This window comes from Eulemur rufifrons, chromosome 6 (genome assembly GCF_041146395.1).
Source record: "Eulemur rufifrons isolate Redbay chromosome 6, OSU_ERuf_1, whole genome shotgun sequence".
NCBI classification, from domain to species: domain Eukaryota; kingdom Metazoa; phylum Chordata; class Mammalia; order Primates; family Lemuridae; genus Eulemur; species Eulemur rufifrons.
In genome coordinates, this window is record NC_090988.1 from 67,723,917 (window position 1) to 67,751,382 (window position 27,466).

The following is a 27,466-nucleotide window of genomic DNA, read 5'->3' on the forward strand; positions in this document are numbered from 1 at the left end:
ACCCAGCAAATAACAGGTGTTAGCCAGGACTTAGAGAAACCGGAACCCCTGTGCACTGCTGGCAGAAACGTAAAATGGTGCAGTCTCTCTGGAAAATAGTATGGTGATCCCTCAAAAAATTAAACATAAAATCCTGTATGATTCAGCAATTGCACTTCTGGGTATTTACACAAAACAATTGAAAGCAAGATCTCAAAGAGATATTCATACACCCATGCTCACAGCAGCGTTATTCACACCATCTAAGAAAGTGGAAGCAGCCCAAGTGCCCATCAGCAGATAAATGGATAAACAAAATGTGGCACGCACATACAAGGGAGCATTATTCAGACTTAAAAAACAAATCTTGACACATGCTACAGGATGGATGAACCTTGAGGACATTATGCCAAGTGAAATAAGCCAGTCACAAAAAGACAAATACTGGTATGATCCAGTCAGATGAGGTATTTAGAATAGCAAATTCATGACGCAGAAAGCAGAATGCTGGTTGTCAGGGGCTGTGAGTAGGGGGGATGAGGAGTTGCTGTTTAATGGGGATGGAGTTTCAGTTTTGCAAGATGAAAAATTCTGGAGACTGGATGCACAACAATGCAAATGTCCTCTATACCCCGAAACTGAACACTTAAAAACAGTTAACATGAGAAATTTTATGTTATGTGTATTTCACCACAATTGAAAAAAAAAAAAAAAAAAAAAACTTGACTGAGATAATTAGGTTTCTGGTAGCATTAATATTTTCCAAGAATCAAGAACACATCAGATTTCGGTAGTCACATTAATCCAAAGAGTGTCTTTGGTCATGACTGTGATGAAATATTACTTTAGCCACTTCCCTTAATCACCAGATCAGTCTCAGTCTCCTCATGTGAGTGAGGGGTCAGGACTGCATGGTGTCCGCATCTACCTCTGAAAGTCTGTGGGGTTCTACCTTTTCCAAGCACCATGGAGAGGGCATGACAAACTGGTATTACCTCTGCCTTTTCTCGGCAATCCTCAGGATATCACAGGTTCTGGTAAACTTCTCTGACAACTCGAGGGCCAGACCACATTCCTGTAGTAGTGACCAGGCCCGATCGGGGCCCATGGCCTTAGCTAACAGGAGTGCCACATTTTCCACATTTATGGGGGAAGGTCCATCATTGAGGTTCCCATTTAGTGACACCTGGGGGGCTGGCCTTGTGCTCTTGCTCTGTATGAGATGTAGGAGAAGCTTCCATTCCTCCACGGTCTCTGGGATCCAACCTACACACAAACATATACACACACACACACAGAAATGACATTGATTCAGACCACTCTTAGCACACTGGCTGCATACAGGAGACAGTCAAAACCATTTGTGAAAATGTTTCATGCCAAAAATAAAAATATTCAAGAATATAATCTCATCACCCTAACACAAAGTTGTTTTCTGACATTTTGTTGCATAAATAATTCATGATAAAGAGAAGCCACAAAGTTAGCTTCAAAATTCTTTCAACCACTCATTAAGTAATAATTACTCATGGTATACTCTATGCTAGGTGCTGGATATGTGATGACGAACAACACAGACACAAACCTTGCACTCTTGTGGAGCCTACAGTCTAGTAAAAGAGACAGAATTTAAACACATAAATAAATATATACTTATAAACTGTGCTAGGCACTATGAAGGAAAGGAACAAGGAACCATTAGAGAGAATGGGTGATTTTGTTTGGAGGATCTGAGAAGGGCTCCATGAGAAAGTGACATTTAAACAGAAAGCTGAACAATGAGACAAGCTTAGCGGGTATGTGTCCTACGTAATGTGCAAACTTGGAGCAGCGGGTGTGAGGAATGGAGGGTGAAGGGGCCTGTATTTCTGACAAAGGAAACATGGAAGACAAAAGACACAGGGAAGACCTTGGTAAGGCCAAGGAATTTATTAAAAGCCTACAGTGCACAAAGGAGTAGTAATAAGGCCAGGCCCTGTGCACCAGCTTAAGAATTGGGATTTTAGGCTGGGCGTGGTGGCTCACGCCTGTAATCCTAGCACTCTGGGAGGCCGAGCGGGGAGGACTGCTTGAGCTCAGGAGTTTGAGACCAGCCTGAGCAAGAGCAAGACCCCGTCTCTACTATAAATAGAAAGAAATTAGCCAACTAAAAATAGAAAAAATTAGCCGGGCACGGTGATGCGTGCCTGTAGTCCCAGCTACCTGGGAGGCTGAGGCAGAAGGATTGCTTGAGCCCAGGAGTTTGAGGTTGCTGTGAGCTAGGCTGACACCACGGCACTCTAGCCCAGGCAAGAGAGTGACACTCTGTCTCAAAAAAAAAAAAATTGGGATTTTATTCTGAGTTCAATGCAAGGGGTTTCCAGGAGGGAGGTCACATAATCCAGTTTTTGTTTGAAAGAATCATTCTGGCTGCTGTAAGGAAAATGGATTAAAGGTAGGCAAGAATGGAAGCCAGATGACCAGTTATGAGGTCACTGCAGTAGCCTAGGCAACTAGCTAGGCTCAGAGTGACAGGGGAGTAAATGAAAGCAGATAGATACGAGATAGATATTTGCTGTAAAGACGCCTTGGACAGTGATTTACATGCACAATGAGGTATGAGAAGTGTTAAGAAAAGACCCTATTTAACATACCGACAGTAAGAGTAATTCTTATCATCATTACTCTAGTAACAAAATATTAAGAGTAGTTTTATCTGGGTGGAGAGGATTTTAGGTGATATTTATTTTCTTTATGCTTCATTCATGAATTTTCAATTTTTTCCTATAACAAACATATCATGTTATAACTTTAAAACATAAACCATTTATATCTTTTCTGGGTATTTTTCAGAAGTATACGTATAACTATAGTTCTAGTCCTACAAAACTACATGGCCCTCTTGTTTCATTTCTTAAACAAACATGATCTCAGTAGTTACAATTATAGCTGTGACATCTGAAGCTAACCCTAGCCAGTCAACTGGCTTCTTCGTTCTATTCTGACTTTCCCTCTCCTGCACCTACAGGGCTTTATAAAGGCTGTAGTGAAGGATCCTGGGTCCTTCTGCTGGGGGGTGAAGGATCCTGACGTCATGCGTTGGCATCTCTGCACTGAGATGAATATAGCAGCACTACAACACAGACTAAGACCCCTCTCTGAGTGCAGGCTGGCCTCTCAGACTTCAGATATCACTGTGTCAATGTCCTGACCTTGTGATTATATTTTATTTGTGTTGGATTGATAAAAAAAATTTTTTTTTAAGTATCCAAACACTTGTGCAGGCTTAGGGAGTCTGATTGCTATGCTAATTTAAGTTCATCTTAATGAGCTCTAACTTTTTTTTAAAAAAAAAGATGGGGTCTATGTTACCTAGGCTGGACTCAGAACTCCTGGGCTCAAACAATCCTCAGCCTGAGATTCTCATGTAGCTGGGACTATAGGCATGTGCCACTATGCCTGGCTATGAGCTCTAACTTTTGACTGTGTAAAAAGGCAACATAACATAGCAAAAGAACGTGAACACAATTTGTGGAGATAAGCCTGGGTCTGAAACACCAGCTCCGGCATTTACTAGTTGTGTGATTCTGGGCCAATTAATTGCCCTTTCTAGGTCTCAGTTACAACATCTGGGAAGTGGAAATAATAGTTACTACCCCAAGAGTTTGTTATCTCATTTAAAACAGCATATGGATTGGGAATGACAGTAAGAGGAGTTAAAAATAAATAAATAGATAAAACAGCATATGGAAAGCACAGTGTGCCTAACACATTGTAGGCACTTATTAAACAGAAAAGTTGCCTGTAGTTTACTCCTAATTATGATTTCATAACATACCAAAGGGTACAGATCAAAAACACTCCACAAATTTGACCACCAGATAGAATTATATACAAGATTATTGAAATGTTCACCAATTTCTTATTGAAAAGTCTGGGGTGACCTTTAAAAAACTACAACCAAGAGTAGCTAGCTGGGATTTACCTACCATTGTCCCCTTCCATCAGGCTCATATCATTCAGATACACAATGTTGGTGAAGGCCTCTCTTCTTCTCCCCAGCTCCAAACAGAGAGTAAGATATCCAGGCCAGAAACTTTAAAGAAACCAAAGTTGAAGAACGGAATAAAAGTCAGTGAATTCACCTGAGGCCACATTGTCCAATATAGTAGTAACGAGTCACATGTGGCTATTTAAATTTAGATTGAAATGTAATCAAATAAAATGTAAAAGTCAGTTTTTCAGTTGACCTCTCCACCTCTCAAGTACTCAATCACCACATGTGGCTAGTGGCTACCATATTGGTTAGTTCAGTAGAACATTTCTATTATCACAGAAAAGTCTATTAGACAACCCTGATCTAGAGTGTTTAAGAAAAAAATAAAAGCTAGCAATAGGCCGGGCGTGGTGGCTCATTCCTGTAATCCTAGCACTCTGGGAGGCTGGAGGCAGGAGGATCACTTAAGTCCAGGACTTTGAGGTCACAGTAAGCTATGATGACACCACTGTACTCCAGTCAGGGTGCCAGAGCAAGACTCTGTCTCAAAAAAAAGCTAGCAATAATATTGACATTTGAGGCCAAGCACCAATTATGAGACATTTAAGCTTTACACACTTTATAAACTTTAAGATTCCACACAAAGCAAGCATATTTCTCTTCCCAATATGTAAACCTTAGCAGCTCTCCTTGACTCTTCCCCCTCCTTCATTTCCTATACCCAGTATCAAGAAGTCCCACTGCATTTTCCTTTGAAACGTCCCTTGGATGTGCTCCTGCTTATCACCAATCCCCTCATATCTCAATGACTGCAACAGCTTTCGAGCTGGTCTTCCTGTCTCCAAACCTTCTCATGTACAACACCAGAATGATCTCCAGAGAGCTTCCCTTTCATTATGTAATTTTTGTAGCAAAAAGTCTAAAAGAGTCTTGATAACTAAATTCTTCTGACCAGATTCCAAGGACCTACATGATCTTGTTACCCACCACTTGACCAGTCTCATCCCTCACTATCGATGAATAAGTATGTATCAGGTACCTACCACCATAGGAATTAGACACTATGAGGGAAAAGAAAGACACAGGTCACTATCTCCAAAAGATTATAATCCAGGTGGAGCCATAAGACAATGTCACCAGGCAATAAGTTACTGACTAATGTGTGATGTGGATAAAAAGCAATGTCAGTTTTTCATGCCCTTGCTCTTACTGTTTCTCTCACCTAACCTACCCTCTTCCGGGCTCCTTTACGAATACAAATCATACCCAGGTTTCAGGGTTTACCTCCAAAGTTTCACGTCCTCCCTGAATCCGTCACCACAGATTCTATTGAACCCATTCTGATCCTTCCCTTCTTGGAAATCCTGTATCAATTACAACTGGTATTACACAATCTGGTGCTTACTTAAATACTACCTGCCTGAGAACTGGGGCTAGCAACTAAGCAGGAGGAATGGAGAGGAATCAGTAAGGAAACATGCACGAAATGTAAAAGGAAAAAGATATTTAGTTTACTATCACTTAAACCAAAAAGATGTTGTATTTACTTTTACATAGTAAAGAGAATTCCCAAATGATAACACATATTAATTAGATTAGGCTCTTAACTATAAGGTTATTAACTGAAATTATTCTAATCCTAACTTCAGCTTCTAAGGAAATCTTCACTTACCCACAAGACCTACAGATGTCAGTCATTTTCTCTTTGGTTGTAAAATCTGCAGGAAGTTTAATTAGATGAAGGATCAGCTGACTGTAACCCCAGGAAAGTAAATGTGAATGAGGCCTGTGAAATGAAAGAACATCAGTAGGCCAGGTGAGATGGCTCACCCTGAAATCCTAGCACTTTGGGAGGCCAAAGTGGGAGGACTGTTTGAGGCCAGGAGTTTGAGTCCAGCCTGGGCAACATAGCAAGACTCCCATCTTTACAAAAAAATTAAAAATTAGCCAGGTGTGGTGATGCATGCCTGTAGTTCCAGCTACTTGAGAGGCTGAGGCAGGAGGATTGCTTGAGCCCAGGAGTTTGACCTTGCAGTGTATCGTAATACTATACTCCAGCCTGGGCAATAGAGTAAGACCCTGTTTCTTTAAAAAAAAAAAAAAAAAGAATCAGTAAATTGGATAGGAAATAAACTCTATAAAGTATTTATTAGTCATCTAAAAGAAATTATAGAGTTTAGAGTTTAATTACTTTCCATTATTATTATATTTTTTAAACATTTCTATTTGGCTTTTGAAAATTAAAAATAGGCCAGGCACAGTGGCTCACACCTATAATACTACCACTCTGGGAGGCCAAGGCAGGAGGATCACTTGAGGTCAGGATTTCAAGACCAACCTGAGCAAGAACAAGACCCTGTCTCTACTAAAAATAGAAAAATTAGCCAGGCATGGTGGCGCATGCCTGTAATCCCAGCTACTCGGGAGGCTGAGGCAGAAGGATTGCTTGAGCCCAGGAGTTTGAGGGTGTTCTGAGCTAGGCTGACGCCACAGCACTCTAGCCCAGGTGACAGTGAGACTCTGTCTCAAAAAAAAAAAAAAAAAAAAAAAAAGAAATTTAAAAATAGCTACTTTTCCTACATATTGTTCATTTTTAAAAATTAGATATTTTAGCTAATCAAAAGCAAAAGAAAGAAGCCCATAATTCCATCACTCACAGATAGCCATTGCATATCTTTCCAGATTTTTTGCCTAGACATATAAAGGCATTTTGGGGCTTTTAAAAAGCTTCTCCTGAAGGAATATTTCAGATAATTACAAGTATCAGTATCTACTTTTTTGTGAAATTTATTTTTAAAACAACATCCTAAATCAGATTATGTCTGAAATCCCTTGACAAATTTTCAGGAAGACACACACACACACACACACACACACACAAACACAATTTTCTTCCTCTAACACAGGTTTAATCATTAAAGGCTCTTAATGTGGATCCATGAAAAAGCTACAGGGGATCAGTTTAATTCTCTGAAGTCTTGTGCAAAATTTTGCAAAAATGTACACTTTTCTGAAAGGAATCATCAGATTCTTACAGGGTCTGTGACCCAAAAAATGTTCAGAACCACTAAGAAGCACATTTAATCTCATTACTACCATGACTTGGGTCAGCCTCTTCCACAGCTGCTCCTAAAGTGAGCCCAGAATGCTATATGTGAATAAATCAGTTCCAAAGGAACGTGGGAACTTAACCCTTGGACAGGAGACTCCTTCCATACCTGGGGTAGCCTTCGTCATCCATGGCGCTTGTGCTTGGTGGAACATCATGGGACGCTGCCAAAAGCAGCCAATCCAATCTTAAAGACTCTGGTTGCAGAAGGGACTCAAGGAAAGATGACCTAAGAGAAAGTTGGGGAGAAAAATCACCGATCTTCATGGTGAGAAAGGAAACATAAAATGTGGGGGTGTGAAGCAAATTTGGTTAAGGGAACAATATAGCAGATGAAATACCTTGAAAACTCTTCTGCTACAAAATGTCTAGAAATGCTGGTGAAATTTTCATAGTCTTCTAAATGAATAACTGAGCCCCCATACGGAAGAAAACAAAAAAAAAAAAAGGAGAAATAAAACCACATTTTGGAAATGTGAACCGATTAGAGGAAGAAAGAAAGGAGGAAGTTGCCAGGCTAATAACCAAGGGGCACAGTCGTTTACAGTCATGGGGAGAAAGGAAATGAGGCATCAACCAAAAAAGAGAAGAGCTGCAACTGAGATCTACTCACAAAAAGCACAAAAGTTTGGAATATTATTAATAAAAAGGTGGTAGTGAATCTATTCACCAACAGAGACAAGAAGCCTATCTGTCTTAGCCTAGGCCCTGAATTAAGAGTTTAATTTTACCCTGATGATCTGAGGATCCCTGGGGTTGAGGGTCGGGGAGAAGAAGTGTGGTAAGTACATATTTGTGACGTGTACTCTGAAGTGTGGCAGAATGGTAGAAGACTGCCAGAACCCTCATCTTCCTAGTAGGTGCCCCAACTCCGTCTTAGTTAACAGTACAAATGTTACACTCGCTTATAAAAGAGAAACAATGCCCTATCAAAAGAAAGTAAAGTCTGCAAATATGCTCTCCTCACCGCTGATCTTCAGGCCTTGATTTCACCAGACTGTCTAAATAGGCCAAAAACTGAGCAGGATGATGATGACAAAGTTGCATGATATCTGATGGCAAAATGTATGGATAAAACCTTATTAAGGATCGAAGGGCAGATTCCCCAAACTTCTCATACAACCTGCATTTAAAAACAAAACACTTTAGTCTCCAACTTCAGGGAGATAATATAACTTGGTTACATTAAGTACTGATTAGAAATGAAAGTAAATATACTACCAAGAGGCTTCCTGAATGCAAATGAGTAAAACTTTAGAGACAATGACATAAAAAATGCAAGTGCTTTAGTTCATATAAACAGCATATAAGACAACCTACCGGGCAGCATAAGCAATCAACAAAGGACTATCAAAAGGCACCGAGTCATCTAATAACTTTAATCTTGTTGGTAGGTCTCCTTCTTCCATCTCCGTATACGTAGGATTGGAACTTGCCATCTCTGAAATATAAAGCATATCCCTCCCTTCATCTCTTGGCTGTAAATATGCAATTCATGAACGTATTCATTCATCAATCATTAGTCACAAACCTACTACGTGCATCTACTATGTGCAAGGCCCAACATTGTTTAAGCATTGTAAGAAAAACAAATACAAGAACAAGGTGCAGTCTCTACTTTTAAGAACCTTAAAATCAAATTGGGAGGGAGGTAAAACATATTGAAAGTTTTAAACAAGACAAAGGAAGAAATAACTAATATATCAGCGACTAATACCCTTAAAATAATGAGTATCTGGGGCCATACATATCTACCATCACTATATATATGTACATCACAAGCTATAAAGATCTACCAATGCCAAATTGCTCAATTTTTTCTAGAACTAGCACCCCGCTCCATCTTTTAGAATTAAATTAATTCAATAAAATTAATTTTAAAATATTTGATCTGTTTTTTAAAATATCAGTATAGCAAATACTCATCCTCTGATGGAAGATGTGACTTTTGGGAATAGCCAAAAGTCATTTAAAAACAAGTCTGGTGAATGAAGCGAGTGATGATCTAGTTAAAACTATTTGTGGCTTTTTTAATAAAAGATATAGATCTAAAGTAAAGTGAGTTTTTTTTCAAGTAGTTTTCAACTGGCTCTGGAGACAAATCCCAAAGAATAGTTCCAAAAACTGTTTTCCATAATTAAAACTTCATTCGAAGGGGCAGAGGCCTATTCTAAAGAGCCAACTATTAGTTTATGATATATTTGTTTAAAAAAAAAAAAAGTTGGCCAGATGTGGTGGCTGACACTTGTAATCCCAGCACTATGGGAGGCCAATGTAGGAGGATTGTTGGAGGTCAGGAGTTCGAGACCAGCCTGGGCAACATGGCCAGACCCCCATCTCTACAAAAAAATTAGCTAGGCATGGTGGCACATGCCTGTACTGGGGTGTAGGGGAGGGGAGTATGAGGCAGGAGAATCCCTTTGAGCCCAGGAGTTGAAGGTTTCAGTGAGCTATGATTGTGCCACTGCACTCCAGCTTGGGTGACAGGGAGAGACCCTGTCTCTTAAAAAAAAAAAAAAAGTCATTTTTTTCCCCAATCAGTCTCATTGTTTCCTATTTGATTGTGTCAAGCAATAAGTACTTAAAAGAATTCAGAGAAGGCCATCATTTAGAGCTGGAGAAGTATGGAAAATCTTTATGATTTGGTGGAAGATAAGCCAGACGTATCCACTTAAATTTAAGTAAGCAGCTACATCATCTCAAATTGACCACCATGCTTGCTCTAGCCAGCACTGGTAGTAACCACCACCACTCTGGCTGATGGGAACCTTTTCTGCTATTCTCCTGTGACCAGGGCTGGATATGATCACATAACAGAGACAGAGGAAAATTTCCAATAAGTAATAATGCCACACATTTGAACCTATTTGAAGAGAAATAACTTGTTTCTTATTTCACATAAAAGACAATCCACCTCAACTCAGGGAAAAAAAGCTAAAATCATTTCTTATGCTTTTAACTGCTATATGTGAATTAAAGCAGATCTGTAACTATAGATCCATGTTTCTAAAAAGCAAAAAGATCTTTAAGTCAAATAATATAAAAATGTATCTCTATCTGTGGTTACTCACTTTTCGTAATGAATGTAAAGTCTGCTTAAAGTCTAAACCAATTGTTAGAAACATGGCATCTGTATTTCAAGCAGAATTCTGAATTAGAAAAATTCATCTCTTCAAAATACGAGACTATAATGTAGAAAGGGCAGTGCATGGTCTTTAGGGCATGAGAGTTGTTTTCCATATCAGGATGACAAATAGTGCGACCTTCATTAAAATCTGAGGTAGACACTGCTGGCTGTGCACCAAAGTCTCTGAGGCAGACAAGCAAGCTCCACCCATATTCATTCTCTCCCTCCTGGACAGCTGGACAGGTTACATTTCGCAGTATACTTTGCAGTTAGTTAGGGCCATGTGATAGAATTCTCACCAACAGAAGGTAAACAGAAGCGATGTAAGTCACTATCAGGCCAGGCCTATAAGAGAGCATGTTCCACATGCCTTCCTCTGGATATAGCAACCCAATCTCAACCTCAACCTCAAGCCCTAATGGGTGCTGAAGCTTAAAACAACAGAAGGAACTTGAAATGCTGAATTTTTACATAGAAGAGAGCTGCCCATTGACCTGAACACCTGTCCTAGACTGTTGTATGAACAATAAACTTCTATTATGTCTGAGTTATCACATTATGAGATATGTATTACAACAGTTTAGCCTACTCAACTATTATCTCTCTGTGCCTCATTTCCTCCTCTATAAAATGGAATGGCAACACCTACTCTAGACTGTTGTAAGGATGAAATGAGATGATGCTGAAGTGTTTACCATAATATCTCGTACACAGTAAGTACTCAATATATGGTGTACAGTATATTATTTCTGTATCAATAAGTTACATGAGGGATTTTCTTATTCTTATATATCTACATTTATAAACATTTTACTTTAAGACTAACTTCTCCAACATTGCTATATTATTTTCTGAATGTGACTGTGAAAGAAAAAAAAACTAATTTCTTATAATACAGTTGTAAATTAAACCAATGTTTAAAGAATTACAAAAAATTTAAATGAGCAGAAAATAGAATGGAGGACTGACCAGAACAGAGGTGATTTTCTGCTTAAATCTTTTCTTTAAAACCCAAAATCCCAAAATGCTACCACCCTCTACCTTTTTTTTTTTTTTCTTTCTAACTGTCCCTTTATCTGGAGACCAATTTCTATCTTTGATAAGGCAATCTGATTATTACCTTTCAATCCTTCAATGAAAGTATCCCAAACAGAAGGGCTGTTAGGGTAACTAAGCTTGATACTCTCCTTTGCTCTTTTCAAGTCCAGGAGAAAAAAGTACTTCTTCAGGAACTGACAAGCCGGAATTTCAGGAGAGCAGTGTTGCAAAGTATAGTCCACATGTCCACTTGTGCTTTTGATCTCAGAATTCAATACATTCAATTCCAAACACAATGTTGTCAATTCAGCCAGGTCGTTCTGAAGACCCTTTGCTATGGTGCACGGAGAACACAGCTGAAAAAGGTCATCCAAGGGCTCCCTCAAATTACTTAGAGATTCACATGCTGTTTGATCAATAGTTTCTTCACCCCCTAAAGAGTTCCTTTTTTCTTTTTCATTATCTTCATCTAATATTCCCTTTTTTGACTCATTAAGCAATAGCACATCCTGGTTCAATTTCATGGACGAGTTGCCAGCATCTGAAATGCCTGAAAAGTCCTTCATGGCAAATGTCTGTTCTAACTGTGAAAGCCACTCCTGTAAAACCATTTTCAGAGACTTGGGTTCAAATAAAACCAGAGGGTCCTGTAACTTGGTCCTGTAGAAGACAGGTTAAGTATAAAATTTATGTTTCACGTATTTTTTTTAAACAAATTAATTCATCCTAAATAAACCTAATTGATACAACATACTCATCTGGAATAAATGTTACTTTTCAACTCTTTAACATTTATCTTGGCAAGATGACAGAACAGAGAACATTAACTTTGTAGTATTTTACTAATTCTTGAATTTTAATTCCAAATGAAGCTATCTCTGCCCCAGACCATCTCAGCAGCATTACTACGATCTCAGAAAGTCATTTCCATTCCCTCTAAAACTTTCTCATTCATACTCACATTGCTTCTGCTGTTGCTACTTTAAGTTCCTGGAGTATGTCTTCTTCTGGAGGTTGACTAGTTACCTCTTTTTTCTCCCTAGAAAAGCACAAAACATAATAATATTCACAAGAGTTAGAGAGAATCAGAGCTTTTGTACACAAATATTTCTAAGGGCTTACTAAGTGGCAAGTATTGTACTTCATGTTACATGAGACAAACAGTATAAAAAGTGGTACATGGCCTCAAGGTGAGTAAGCTCAAGTCAGAATAAGCTCTAATGAGAAAGAAAGGCATGCAAACAGCTAACTGTGATATAAAAAGTAAACTGAATACTAAAAGAGCAGCATTTTAAAGCACATTGTGATATGAAAGCAGAGAAGAAATAATTTTTCTGACAAGGCAACCAAGAGAAGCATTCTGAGGAGGTGGCATTTGTGTTACAAAAAATGGTGGAAGAGTATTCTAAGTGGAAGACACAGCATGAAGAAAGGTAGTGAGGTATCAGAGCACACACCCAATTCTCCAACAGCACTGGAATTTAGAGTGCTTAGAAGGATGTGCTAGGTCTCAGCCTGACCTTAGCTACCTTTCTAGCTTCATCCTAGCTAGATGAGGCTAGAAAGGTAGCTAAGGTCAGGCTGAGAGCTGCCCAAAATGTCATGTCAAAAAAACCTGTACTTTTTCTTTTTAACATAAATATATGGATTCACTATGTTATTCTGAAGATTAGACACCTTTTGTCTCAACTGACTGCCCAGATACGCTGGGCCCATGGGTCTCTCACTCTCAATTCCTGGATGAGTGCTGCTTGCCTTTAATGCCCAGATCCCCTGAACTATAAGATAAGGCAGAAACCAGACAAACAAGATACTCTGTACTACACTAGACCCAGGCCTCTGCTACAACTCTACTGCATAAGGACTACACCACCAGCTTATTATAGGAAGGTACTGACATGACTTTAATGCCAACTGTTTAATCAATGGTTTCTTCATTGCCTAATGAGTCTCTTTCTTCTTTTTCATTGTCTTCATCTAATATTCCCTTTATTAACTCATCAAGCAACAGCACATCCTGGATCTTACAGGCCAGAGAGCATTCGTGACATACCCAAAGTCACATGCTAGTCAGAAGCAGAGCCAGGACAATGCCTAGGTCCTTGGTCATTCTACTCTTAATCTAATATTCCTGTGACATCTCAGACGGTTGAAGAGATTACAGGAGAGGGAAGGGAGTGGTGCAGGGGAAAGACGGAAAAGTGTTACATTAAATCTCTCAATAGATTTGCTACAAGTTTATGTAACTTTTCAACACTTTGTGGAATTCACAATTTTCATGAGCTAAACAAACAATCTTCAATGCACAGGGTCACACATGTGCCTTCTTCAACAGGACACAGTCTATCGATAGTTTTCAAACTGACAGCCGGCACTCCTAGAATTTACACAGATTCGTATGTAAGGGCTTACTCAGTGTCGTCCTCCTTTGGGCAGGCAACTGAACTCACATCCTCTTCACTTGATTGCTCATCACCCCTGGCTTCCGGTCTCACTTTCAGATCAGGGCTTGTGTGAAGGGTGCCAATCTTCTCAGTAGTTTTACGCACAAAGCTAGAAACGCTAGAAGTCAAATACCAAAAAAACTACATGAAAAAAATCTTATTACTGCCAAGAATGAAAAATTCAGTACCTGAGTTTTCTATGTTCCTATTAGTCCTAGGAAGGCAACTTGGACTTAATAAAAAGAAAGACTGTTTATTGCAACTTCTCTAATCAACTACAGATTTCACATAAGGCCCATGTAAAACTTACAATACAATAATTCACTTCAGTTATTAAACTGCCCCGAGAAACCAATGATTCAGTGGTAAAGAAAACGCCTTTATTTAACTCTAGTTGTGTGTGCAGCACTTCTGTCCACTTAGACAAAGTAAGCCACGTGATTATCAGCTCCATCCTGGTCAGAGAATAACAAAGAATCTCTTCATGAAACTTAGCTGCAAACTAGTCATATACCCTTCTTAACAAACAAAATTTGTATCTAGTAAGATTCAGATAAGCAGTTAAATTGCTGTACAAAATCTTCTCTCTCTCAAACTCTAATGCCAACCCTGGTCCCACGGATTAGCTAGAAAGATTTATGAAAAAACTCCAACTCTGAGCTCAAACTGAGAAAGGATCAAGAAATGACTAATGATATATGGAAACTATTCCCATTCGGGTTGAGGGAAAAACAAATTTTTTAATTTTTGCTCTGTTGGGGTGGGGCACCCACATCCATAACAACTCAAATACCTAGCTACTAAAACAAAGGGGATAACTAAATTCCCTAAGGTTGAAATGAGAAGTTGACAGCTTAATATGACAGGTTATGTGAGAAATATTAATAACTTAGAGACTTTCTTTTTCTCATTTAAAATGTCTTTCCACTCTCAGCACAAAGTACCTAATGTGATAACTGAAGTAAAATCAGAAATGGAACTAAATGACAAGACTAATTGGTTTACCTTTCTTTGACAGCCTGAAGAGACACCAGAGGAGACGGAGAACGAAATGATAATGGAATGCCAAAGGGGAGAAAAGTTTCATTCTTATCTGTCTCAAACACCGCTGGAGCGTGAGAAACACTGTCTAAGGAGAAGAATCAGGGGAAAAAGAAACAAAATCTTATCACATGGATGGTTTTTAATCTTTAAGGAGATTCTGAAATGAATAAACCAAAAGAAATGAAGGATTCAATAACAGAATCACAGCTGACCCAGATACAAATGAGAACACAGGTTTACAAGATGCACGGGATGGTCCACATAAAACACTCAGGCAGGTACATTCATTTGCCTACTAACCCTGAATCCCCACAAGTCAAAAAGGAAGTTTAGAGTCTCTATTAATCTCTTCTCAACAGTTCAGTCTCAGGAATACTCGTACACCGAAAAGGGAAGGCAATGACCCTCAAAACCGGAGTAACTTTTCATTCCTGATGGAAAATAATTTGGTTAGTCAGGATACAATCTTCCTACTCTTTTGGTTAATGACCATCTTTCTTAATCTTTCCAGTATTTTGACGCATGATCAAAATTAGAATCTTTACCCCTGCTAGCCCAAACATGAGGGAAAGAAAACTAAATATAAACCCACTCTTCTAGTAGTGAGCAGATCTACAGGCCTGGATAGAAAGTCTATCAACATGCTAAAAATTAGTAACACCTTATAGAAACTCTATGCACAAGATAATCCTCGTAATGAGGACTCAGAAGATAACAGCTTCACATCAGCAACCGACAACACACATATTCATCACCTTCGCTTCCGTGTGAGCCACAACACTGATCTGGTGGCTCTTCTTCCTGATGTGAGGTGAATTCTTTAAGTCTCTCATCTTCTGAGAGGGTTTGGCTGTGAAGGGAGCAAGAGTCTTCATCTGACTGACTGCCTCTTCTACTGCTAATGATACGATAAATACCAGAGTCCAAGATGCTGAAACTTTCCTAAAATGAAAAGAATTCCAAAAAAATCAGCGTGAAAATTTCCTTTATAACACAATATAACTTTTTCAGAGAAATGTCAACACTAAAGTAGAAAGTTAATAACAACAATTATGGCTTATTAGAACAAACTGGTGAGCGCCTGGCAGCTGGGTCACTCGCTTGTGCTAGTGGCCTGAGTTGCCATAGTTCTCTAGTTTGTCTTCAAAAGCATGGCAGTGAGAATGGGGACTAAATGAGACAATCCTGAGCCGCACTCTGACTCAAATTAGGATGAAGCATCTGAAATCATGCATTAGGAACAACATAACTTGTGCTGGAGGTTACTGAGGTACATCTGGGCACAGAAAATAATAAACAATGACAAAACAAAGGTGGCTCCAACACACACCTAAATGGAGGCTACATATGGCTGTCCAATAGCTGAAAGAAAAAAAATCCACCCCCCAAAAATCTACAGGGATAGGGCAAGTGCTGGGATCCTAGAGGTAAATGAATACAACCTAAAGTAGAGACTTATTCTACAACAAAACGCTTTTAAAAGTGAGAATACTTACATGTGATGAAATGGAGCTTCTTCTACTGCTACAAGCTGAATCCAGAGGTTCAAATTTTAAGATCAATTCCTCTAGTTGAGAAATTAGGTCACTACAGGTTTCATGGTCTAGCTGAGATTTCAAATGCTCCAATTTCTCTATCGTCAAAGTTTTTCTTGCCTGATAAAAGGATAAGTAAAAACCCAATGGAATAGCTTATTGTGTGTAACTAAATTTGTATTCAAATGGCCAATATATTGAAAGAGATCTAGGCCGGGCGCGGTGGCTCACGCCTGTAATCCTAGCACTCTGGGAGGCCGAGGTGGGCGGATCGTTTGAGCTCAGGAGTTCGAGACCAGCCTGAGCAAGAGCGAGACCCCATCTCTACTAAAAATAGAAAGAAATTATATGGACAGCTAAAAATATATATACAAAAAATTAGCTGGGCATGGTGGCGCATGCCTGTAGTCCCAGCTACTCGGGAGGCTGAGACAGGAGGATCGCTTGAGTTCAGGAGTTTGAGGTTGCTGTGAGCTAGGCTGACGCCACGGCACTCACTCTAGCCTGGGCAACAGATTGAGACTCTGTCTCAAAAAAAAAAAAAAAAAAAAGAAAGAGATCTAATATAGAACATAAAACTTCAAAGGTACTTTAAGAAGGCTTAGGAAGCTAGTGAAAGACTTAATGAGAATTATCTTAGGAATAAAGAATTTAATTGAGAATTACCATACACATAATCATCCCCCTTAAAAGCAAGTTCTGAAATTCAAGTAAATTTGTGGGGTAAATTAATTATTTTTTTAAAAATGGAAAATGTACCTTCTTGCTTACCCTCCATCCACCCCTAGATATATCTATCATGCTTTCTCTGGGGATTTATTGCTGTATCTGTAGGTCATATAAAAAGGCCTAACAAAGACAAGCAACTTTGTAACACAATCCCACAAGCTAGCATTGTTTTACCAACCCTTGATAAACACATCTAGGTAAGCTCTGACTCACTCTGCTGGCAATGACAGAATTTTGGAAAAGACAGCATGTGCGAGCAGCCAGGTTCCACAGGCCTCTCCTCAGCAGGCGTTCCACACAGCGCTCCACAGATAACAGTGACAGATGTGACACTTTCCCATTTAGGTGCAAACAGAACAGCTCATTCTTGAAGACAGCCACATCCTGAATCTCTACAAAAACCACAGGGGTGAACACACAGGATGTTAACCAAATACCTCTTTTTACGTTTTTGCAAGGGCTGAAATTATTCTAACAAATTCACTTCTTATGTAGGGTTTGGCTTGATTGAATTTCATCTTTATTTTTATATAATGCTTACATTTCAATGAAAAAGTCATATTCTAAAAAGATCAAGAATAAAAGATGTGGAGAAAGAAATACATCTCTCTGATAAAAATCCTATGTTTAAAATGCTATTTTCTGTGAAAAAAAATTGGGACTTCAATAAAAGAGGATAATCTACATTAGAGAGCAGACTGTAACAATTCTGCAAGTTACAACCTGGTGCTTAATGAATGTATGTTAACACGGTGTGTAAATCAAAAGCAGTTCAATGAGAAAATATCTGTCTTAGCAGAATTTCTTGAAAGGACTTAAAACAACTAGTTTCAAGGGATATCCTTAAGGAACTTAATCCACAAGAAATCAATGCAGATCATACCAGTAAATAATGATTTCTTTCTCTTTTTTTGGTTTTTACTAAGTAGAAAAAGACTCAAAAAGTCAACATATACTCTCCACTGAGCATCAGTGGTAAAAAGCTAGATTTCCCCAATTTCTGGCTTTAATCAAAAGAACACAGAGATTGATTTTCTCTGTCTCAGTCGCGCACAATGGCTACTGTTTCTACAAGGATTTTTTTGAACCCCAAACTATAAAGATACAAAATAGGAGTCACAGCAAGACTTCTAGCAGGTATAAAGGTTCAGGGCACACAGAGGGGAAAAATTAACCCATTTGTTGCTTAGCAGTAGTTACTAATATTTAAGAATAAATGAAAATTGTATTTAAAATTACCCATGAAAACTGGAGGACATTATGTTAAGTGACATAAGCCAAGAACAAAAAGTTAAACCCCACATGTTCTCACTCATATGCAGGAGCTACAAAAAGTTGATCTCATAGAAGTAAAAAGTAGAACAGGCCAGGTGCGGTGGCTCATGCCTGTAATCCTAACACTCTGGGAGGCCGAGGCGGGTGGATTGTTTGAGCTCAGGAGTTTGAGACCAGCCTGAGCAAGAGCGAGACCCCGTCTCTACTAAAAATAGAAACAAATTATATGGACAGCTAAAAAATATATATATAGAAAAATTAGCAGGGCATGGTGGCGCATGGCTGTAGTCTCAGCTACTTGGGAGGCTGAGGCAAGAGGATTGCTTGAGCCCAGGAGTTTGAGGTTGCTGTGAGCTAGGCTGACGCCACGGCACTCTAGTCCGGGCAACAGAGTGAGACTCTGTCTAAAAAAAAAAGTAGAACAGAGGTTACTAGAGGCTGAGGAGGGTAGGGGAAAAGGGGAGCTAGGGAGAGATTTGTAAAAGGTTATAAAATTATAGCTAGATAGGCCGGGCGTGGTGGCTCACGCCTGTAATCCTAGCACTCTGGGAGGCCGAGGTGGGTGGATCGTTTGAGCTCAGGAGTTCAAGACCAGCCTGAGCAAGAGCGAGACCCCATCTCTACTAAAAATAGAAAGAAATTATATGGACAGCTAAAAATATGTATAGAAAAAATTAGCCGGGCATGGTGGTGCATGCCTGTAGTCCCAGCTACTCGGGAGGCTGAGACAGGAGGCTCCCTTGAGCTCAGGAGTTTGAGGTTGCTGTGAGCTAGGCTGACGCCACGGCACTCACTCTAGCCTGGGCAACAAAGTGAGACTCTGTCTCAAAAAAAAAAAAAAAAAAAATTATAGCTAGATAGAAGGAATAAGTTCTAGTGTTCTATAGCATTGTAGAATGACTATAGTTAACAAAACCATATGTTTCCTTTTTTTTTAATTTCAGAATATTATGGAGGTACAAACGTTTGGTTAGCTAAATTGCCTTTGTACCATTTGAGTCAAAGTTATATGTGTTCCCATACCCCACACAGTGTGCACTGAACATATATTTTAAAATAGCTAGAAGAGAGGATATTGAATGTTCCCAACACACAGAACTGATAAATACTTGAGATGATAGGCCAATTACCCTGATCTGATCACTATTCATTATATCAAAACATCACTGTGTACCCACAAATATGTATAATTATATGTCAATTAAAAATAAATAATGAATAAAATTACCCATGAAAAAAATAAATAGCTGAATACAAATTCACAAATGTATGTTTGGGAAATACCCTACAATGGGAAACATCTATGATTAATCTTTAAAAGAAATGTTACCCCATTCCATTTTTCAATTTCTTACATTGCAAGAGAATCCTCCTACAATAACTAAATCTTTCACAATAATAAGATTAAAAATTATATAAGGAAGAAAAATTTAATTACCTTTGACCTCACTCCAAAGAAGAACTTGAACATTCTGAGGAATGAAAATATAAATTCCTCTTTCTGTCCAAGTCAGCACGCAATGCTCACTGCAAGAGAAAGTGGAAGAAGTCAAGAGAATTTGAGTTTGCTAAGATATGGAAGTTTATGATATAATTTCCTGAATTCTCCCATTAGCTATTAAGGTAAAATCAGACTGTACAAAGAAAACACAATACTGATCCAGCTAATCAAATCCTAACACAACAGCCTTCTAAAAAAATAGCATAAAATGAAGCCAAATTGGGAAAATTCAGACACATACACTAAATATCTTCTAGAAAAAGAAAAGGCTGGTATCTGGAAAAAGAAAAACTTAGGGATGACTTACCTAATGTTTGTTAAAACAGTTAAATTTCTCATACTTGACCTGACAGGGCATATTTAAAACAAAGACTAGCACTTATTGCCAATCACTGCTCTAGAGAGCCACTTTTAAGAACGGTAGTATTTCGACATCATTAGTTGTGCGTGGGCGACAAATGGTTGAGAACGCCTGGTCAACTATGTGTCAGGAGCTTTAATAAGTTCTCTTTCATATTATCTAACTCTGCAGTAGCTCATCAAGGTAGATATGTTATCCTTATTTTATAAAAAAGAAAACTAAGGCTCAGAGAGATGAAATAATATGCCCAAGGCCATGCAGCATGAATACAGAAGAGTCACAATTTATACCAGGGATACTCTGGCTCTAAAACTTGGGCTTTTTTTCGGTACACCTCACAGAATCTTTCTCCTTTATTTATCTTTACTAACTCACCCACTATCTGTCTGGAATCCTGACAATTTCACTTAACTAAATTCTCAAAAAGCCACACATTCCCTAACTGCCAAACCCAATAACCCTTCATCATTTCCCATTTTCTTGACCCCAGGCAGAAGCCAACTCCACTGACTGCTCCTTCCTTCTTGAACCTCACCTCCCTGGACTCCGGGCCACTGTACTTTCTTGGTTCTCTACCTTTCTCTCCAGTCCTCTGGTACTCTATCTCTGCTCATCTCTTTCTACATTCATTTACTATATATGTATATGTGTGTGTACACACATACACACATATTAATATGTAATTTACTCTCTCAAGGCTGCTACTATTTCTTATATACCACTGATGATCCTCTTCTTACCCCTGGTAAAAACATTCTTCAACTTAGCATTGTTCTCATTCTAACCACCTTGCAAGGATCAGCAGTTCTATTGCCCTCTGAAATCCTCCCCCCATTGCCCATAGCAATTGCTTCTCCTCCCACATTCAACCTATTCCTTGTCAACCCTGCTCACATGGCACTTAATCATGTACTGCACTGTCACAACTCATTTTTCTTTTTAATAGAGATAAGGTCTCACTCAATCACCCAAGCTGGAATGCAATGGCATGATCACAGCTCACTGTAGCCTCAAATTCCTAGGCTCAAGCAATCCTCCCACCTCAGCCTCTCAAATAGCTAGGACCACAAGTGTGTGCCATCATGCCCAGCTAATTTTTTAATGTTTTGTAGAGATGAGGTCTCAATATGTTGCCTAGGCTGGTCTTTAACTCCTGGCCTCAAGCAATCCTCCTGCCTTTCCTCCCAAAGTGCTGGGATTACAGGCATGAGCTACCACTCCCAGCCAATATTCATAATGTTATATAAGACAGTGGTAATGATGGAGGAATGAATACAGTTTTACAACAGTACATGGGAACAAGTGTCTAATCTAAGCTTGCTGGAGGAGTCAGCAAAGGTTTCAAAGTGGCATTAATTATTGCTTAAGCTGAGGAGTAGGCAGAGCCAGATCACGAAAGGGGCCAGATCACGAAAGGCTTTGTTTACTATGGCAGGGACTGTAATAGAAGCTTTAAATAGCTATACTCAAAGGAATAACTATTGGTTCCAGAGAACCAAGCATACTGTGCCTAGCTCCCACAAAACATACTCTTAGGTGAGGGACTTCCCCATGCCGGACACATCACACCACAGTCAACAAATATTTATTAAGTATCTATCATGTGGCGGGGTGTGGTGGCTCACTCCTGTATGCCCAGTACTGTGGGATGCCAAGGCAGGAGGATTGCTTGAGGCTAAGAGTTCGAGACCAGCCTGGGCAACATAGCAAGACCCTGTCTCTACAAAAATAAAAGTTAAAAAAATTAGCCAAGCATGGTGGCGTGCACCTGTAGTCATAACCAGTCAGGAGGCTGAGGTGGGAGAATCGCTTAAGCCCAGGAGTTCGAGGTTATAGTGAACTATGATCATACCACTGCACTCCAGCCTGGGCAACAGAGCAAGATCCTGTCTCTACAAAAAAACAAACCCAAATATCTATCATATGCCGGGTACTAGGCCAAGCATTGAGATTACAACAGTGTGAACAAAACAGACACAAAACCCTCACAGAACTCACTGTTTAGGAGTAAGACAAGTATAAATATTGTATGATGATGTAATTATAAACTGTAATAAGTGACATAAAGGAAGAGTGGTAAAGGAGGAAGAGTTTTTAATATGCTTTATCTAATTATGGGCACATAAATAGGTGTCTTTCTCCAGTAACTTTCAGAATAAATTATAGATTTATTAAAGTGTTATAAAGTCTATATTTCACTTTTAAATATTTCAATGTAGGTAGTGTAACATATACATAAATTAGTTTTTATCTGTACCCTTAGAGGCAATTATTTAACATTTCAACTGTTTTTTAAAAAAATATATTCGGCCAGGAGTGGTGGCTCACGCCTGTAATCCTAGCACTCTGGGAGGCCGAGGCAGGAGGATCGCTCAAGGTCAGGAGTTCAAGACCAGCCTGAGCAAAAGTGAGACCCCATCTCTACTAAAAATAGAAAGAAATTAGCTGAACAACTAAAAATAGATAGAAAAAAACTAGCCGGGCATGGTGGCGCATGCCTGTAGTCCCAGCTACACGGAAGGCTGAGGCAGAAGGATTGCTTGAGCCCAGGCGTTTGAGATTGCTGTGAGCTAGGCTGACGCCACGGCACTCTAGCCTGGGCAAGAGAGCAAGACTCTGTCTCAAGAAAAAAAAAAAAAGAATATGGCTGGATCTGACTTGAGCAGATCGTTATGCAAGGTGCTTGTCACAGTACCTAAACAGCAGAGAGCTGAAATTTCACCAAGCTCACAAGGAACAAGTTATACAAATATTTTTGTACCTACTTGCTAACAAACATACATTTGTGTGGCAGATTTCAGTCTGGGACTTGCTTTCATCATCACACCCCACCAGGTAGGGAAGGTTATGAGAGAACAAGCACCTATAACTCTTAGCTCTAATTGTCAGAAATTCCCCAACAATTACAAATTCTCTAATTGGTTTTGAAAGAGAAGGTATCTGAGATCTTTCCATTCCCTTCATATACAGAACATTTCATGTAACATAGTTATTTCCTAACTTTCCAAAAATAATTTAATGCAAAAACAACCTTAAAAAGCTGACTGCCTCTGAACAAGAAACAAAGAGAAAAGGCTAAGTTTTTTTTTTTAAGGATCAAAGGGAGAAACTTACCTAAGATGCAAGAGTTTGGGAAAAGACAAAGACTGGGAGGATCCAACTGTATGATCATACTGAGGTTCTGATCTAGAAAGTAAACATATCTGTTAAGGTCTTAATTATAATACAAAAGTATACTTCTCCCAATATAGGGAAACTTCTGTCTCCAAAACAAACTCAAGAGCCTAACCGCATCTGCACTTATTCAACTCACTTTAATCATAGGAAAGATAACTAATTAAAGACTTTTTGGTTTCTCTTAATCTTTTAGTAAAAATTCAACTTCACCCTTAAAAAGCATAATAAAATCTTTAACACGTATAGAATAGCAGAGATTTTAACCCAATCCTTCTACATGGGTTCATCAAAAAATCCCAACCAGCCATACAAATCATTACCTTAGAGTAATCACAGGGAGAGGTGGCAACGAGAGGAGTTTCTTGAACTGATGTGTGCTTATAACTTCCCCATCAAAGTTCACTTCCCACATCCTGGAGCCAGGGCGAGCACAGTATATCAGAGGTTGTTGACCCCCATAACATCTTTCAGGAAAGAAACAAGCTCCATATTCTCCATCTCTTTCCTTGTTTCCAATTTTCCAAAACTTTTCTCTAATACCCAGAAGAGAAAGCATGTGTACTTACAAAAAAGTAAAAAACAGTGGCACTACAAATCAGCATGGCTGTAATAACATCACCCACAATGTCTTCTCCTTCATTCATACTAGCAATATGCTGACAAGAATAGAATGGAAAGGTTAAAATAGGGTTCTGGGTCTGATTTTCCATTAGCTATTTCTGTGGCAGAAAGCAAACCATTTCACATTAGTACTCAGTTTATTAGCCACAGAATAAGTGGCTTAGAATTAATGTGATGGCCCCTTTCAAATCTAAAAAGTAAGTGCTAACAAACCATTTCATACACCCTTGACTCCTACTGATTGCATTTCAAGTCACTTCGTAAAACATTCTTTGCATACTCCATAGAAGCTACTACTCTACCTCTCCAACACTGTCTCCAAGCCACTCCCTTAGCACAAACATCTTTCCTCAAAATGCCAGGTCCTTCTGAAACTCTGTACCTTGGAACATTCTGCTCCCTTAGGATTATATGAGTGAGATATATTAAAAAGCTTAGCATACTGCCTGGGGAAATGGAAAATAAGAATGATGAAGTTGCCTCTTCCTAAAAAACCCTTATTACTTATTCTTTATGACTTAGCTTCATTATTCTTCCTCTGAGAAACTTCCTTGAGTCTCACATGCTGAACTACATGCTTCCTGTCTGTGCTTCCAAAGCACTTACTGCATTACAGATGGTAATTTTATCTATTTGAAGGGTAGATTATGACTTTTCAGGACAAAGGCCATTTCCCATTCCTCTTCAGTTGAATTCCCCGTATATAGCACAGCATCTGACCCACAGAAAGCACTTAATACACTGTAGTGCTCCATAACTCAATCTCTTTAATGGAGAATGATCTAACATGCTCTCTAGCATGAATTTACTAGATGACCTCAGATAATTCAGTAAATAATCCTGTACTTATTTGCTTCATGAATAAAATATAACACCTCCTTTACTGTAAGAATATAGATGTAAAGTGCTTTGAAATGTATACAGAGCAATAATACATGAAGTTATACTTTTACTTATATTCCTTATTCAGGAAATACAATATATCTCTTGTTTATTTTATATCCTCTATGATGCCCAACACAATGCTAAGGATCCAGAGTACAGTAAATGTTTGCTGAGTGAAAAAATGCAGTCAATTCATTCCCATTTATATGGTCATTAATCTTACTTTCCACATTTTCAAACAAACATGTGACAGGCACAAGGTTAGATATTTTCATATACATTATCTTAGTCCTTAAAACTATCTATATGAAGCAAATTCATGTCTATCACTGTGGTTAGTCACTAGGAGTCCCAGGTTTTTTTTAAAAAAAATGTTGTTTGTGGTGAATTCCCTGGTGTCCTAACGGTTAAAAATGCTGTTTGTTGGGAAATAAATTTTTAAGTTACTGTACTATCCATGTCCCTGAAAACTGAATTCCAGGTAATAGAGTGGGCTTTTCTAAACATGTTATTTTTGTAGTAGGTTCTATGTTACTGTCATCCAACTCTAGTTACACCCCTGTGAAATAGGTGCCTGAGGTTCATTATACAATTCTCTTTTCTCTTGTGTATGCTCAAAATTCACAACAAATTTTTAAAAGAAGGAATGGTCCTGAGAAATATGGTAGCTGGCCAAGGCCAGTGGGGGGAAAAAAAAATTGGGGGCAGTGAAAATTTCTCTGCAGTGAAAATGGCTGAGGAACTTTTGTAGTTATACACAATATTCAATTCAAGCTGTTTCCTACTCTGTTCTAGTATTTCACAGGTACCTCTAATACACTTCTTTGCCATTCATTGTACCTTTGGCTCCACCCTTGAGATTTTGGTGAAATATCTGTTAGCTTCACAAAGTTCTTAACTAGTCTTCGTCCAATTTTATCCTTTAGTAAAATTCTATTAAATACAAAACAAATTTCAAAAACAACAACAAAACTCAATCAAGGAAGCATTCCTGATATCTCATATTGAAGCAGGCCTTTGGCCTTCTCTCATGGTACTTACATCATGCCTCATGTTAGGGGGTTCATTGAATACTTTGTCTTAGTCACCCACTGGACTGCTCAGTCTCCTCTACTCTCTAACATCAGCTCTCTACTCTCTAACATATGACCGGCTTCTTACCAATGTTTGTATAATTGATTGAAGGGTTTGGGCTAGATAACGTCAAAGTCCCTTCTGGTTCTAAAATCCTGTATTTCTGATGACTGGTGGTTGGTCAACATACCTGTCAGTGTCACACAAGAAGGATCGAGTAAGTGAAGATATAAGTAGTCTTCCATCCAAATAATCTAACTGGACAACACACGAGTCAACTGTTGTTATTGTCTGAACAGGAAACATCACAAAAGCAGCAGCTGCCTAAAAGGGATGTGAGAAGCAAATAAAGTTTACTTCATCATAACATATAATTTCCTCCTCTTTACCTTTTAAATGAAAATAACTTGGATAACAAAATAAAATTTTTATTAAATAGCCCAAAATTTAATTTGTTTGTAAGGATACGAAAATTTCACACATTTAAATGTTTTGTGAAATAATTTGGTACATAACTGCAGAAGAGAATTCTGAAGGCTCTGTTTGTGATTATTTAATCACAAAGGTTGGAATGAAAAAGATGAAGCAAGTTTTAGAATACATGAGAGAATTTTTCACCTGTAGATAATACCTCTCCTTTTGGGAAAAGGACAAATCAAGTCTACATTATGTGTAGGAATTCAATCGTATTTTAGATCAAAAATAATTGTGAATCAAATAACTTTAATGGGTCATTATGGCCAAACCAGAAGAATATTCTCATGTGTTCATGTAAATAAAGTAATTTAGGGCCAGGCACAGTGACTCACACCTGTAACCCCAGCACTGTGGGAGGCCAAGGAAGGAGGATCACTTGAGGCCAGGAGTTTGAGACCAGCCGGGACAACATAGCAAGACCTCGTCTCCACAAAAAATTTAAACATTAGCTGGGCAGGGTGGTGTGCACCAATAGCCCTAGCTACTTGGGAGGCTGAGGCAAGAGGATCATTTGAGCCCAGTAGTTCAAGGTTACAGTAAGCTATGATCAGGCTACTGTACTCCAGACTGGGTGACAGAGAGAGACCTCGTCTGTAAAAAAAAATCATTATCGCCAATAGTAGCAGATCTCTTCTTTTCTGCCAGGATCCCACACAGAAATAAGACAGTGAGAGACAAATCCCCAGCTTCTGACATAATGGCCTTGGAAAAGCATGACAGCGAAAAGCTGGTTTACTGTGTCTCAATGACAGACTGGAGCATTCTGTTAGAGTAACCTGATTCTCAGCCTTTCTCTCCAGCAATACTTGTGGAAGGAAGCCTGAGGACCCACACAACAGAGCACAAACTGGGGGTGCCTTTAATTCTCCATTCATTGGAAGTTTCTCTCCATCCTGAGAGAAAATATTCTTAGACCCACGAGTTTCTCCCACATAGGGATCAGAGGAGCAGGAGCCTAGGCTTGGTGCCATTTCTGTTCGTCATTTTAGTCACACAACTAATAAAGAGATGTCTTTTCTTTCTTAATGGTCTTGTATTAAAGAATGCTTTGTTTAAATGAGCCATGCAGATGAAATTAGGGAGTACTGCCTTAGATGATGTGCAAATTATTGAA

General features: G+C 38.8%; 1 protein-coding gene across 1 annotated transcript in view; it reads right to left on the reverse strand.

Annotated features, from left to right (window-relative positions):
- The window catches only part of HPS5 (HPS5 biogenesis of lysosomal organelles complex 2 subunit 2), a 37,674-nt gene that overhangs the window by 1,164 nt on the left and 9,044 nt on the right, over window positions 1-27,466 (reverse strand). The window contains exons 6-22 of the mRNA XM_069469672.1: window positions 26,066-26,199; window positions 23,616-23,828; window positions 23,233-23,304; window positions 19,695-19,783; window positions 17,195-17,373; window positions 16,214-16,372; window positions 15,473-15,659; window positions 14,679-14,802; window positions 13,642-13,791; window positions 12,191-12,268; window positions 11,312-11,889; window positions 8,385-8,505; window positions 8,032-8,187; window positions 7,174-7,293; window positions 5,628-5,741; window positions 3,948-4,054; window positions 975-1,245 (exon numbers count right to left, since the gene is read on the reverse strand). Of these exons, the coding sequence (XP_069325773.1) occupies window positions 975-1,245; window positions 3,948-4,054; window positions 5,628-5,741; window positions 7,174-7,293; window positions 8,032-8,187; window positions 8,385-8,505; window positions 11,312-11,889; window positions 12,191-12,268; window positions 13,642-13,791; window positions 14,679-14,802; window positions 15,473-15,659; window positions 16,214-16,372; window positions 17,195-17,373; window positions 19,695-19,783; window positions 23,233-23,304; window positions 23,616-23,828; window positions 26,066-26,199 (2,852 nt within the window). The remainder of the gene's footprint in view (window positions 1-974; window positions 1,246-3,947; window positions 4,055-5,627; window positions 5,742-7,173; window positions 7,294-8,031; window positions 8,188-8,384; window positions 8,506-11,311; window positions 11,890-12,190; window positions 12,269-13,641; window positions 13,792-14,678; window positions 14,803-15,472; window positions 15,660-16,213; window positions 16,373-17,194; window positions 17,374-19,694; window positions 19,784-23,232; window positions 23,305-23,615; window positions 23,829-26,065; window positions 26,200-27,466) is intronic.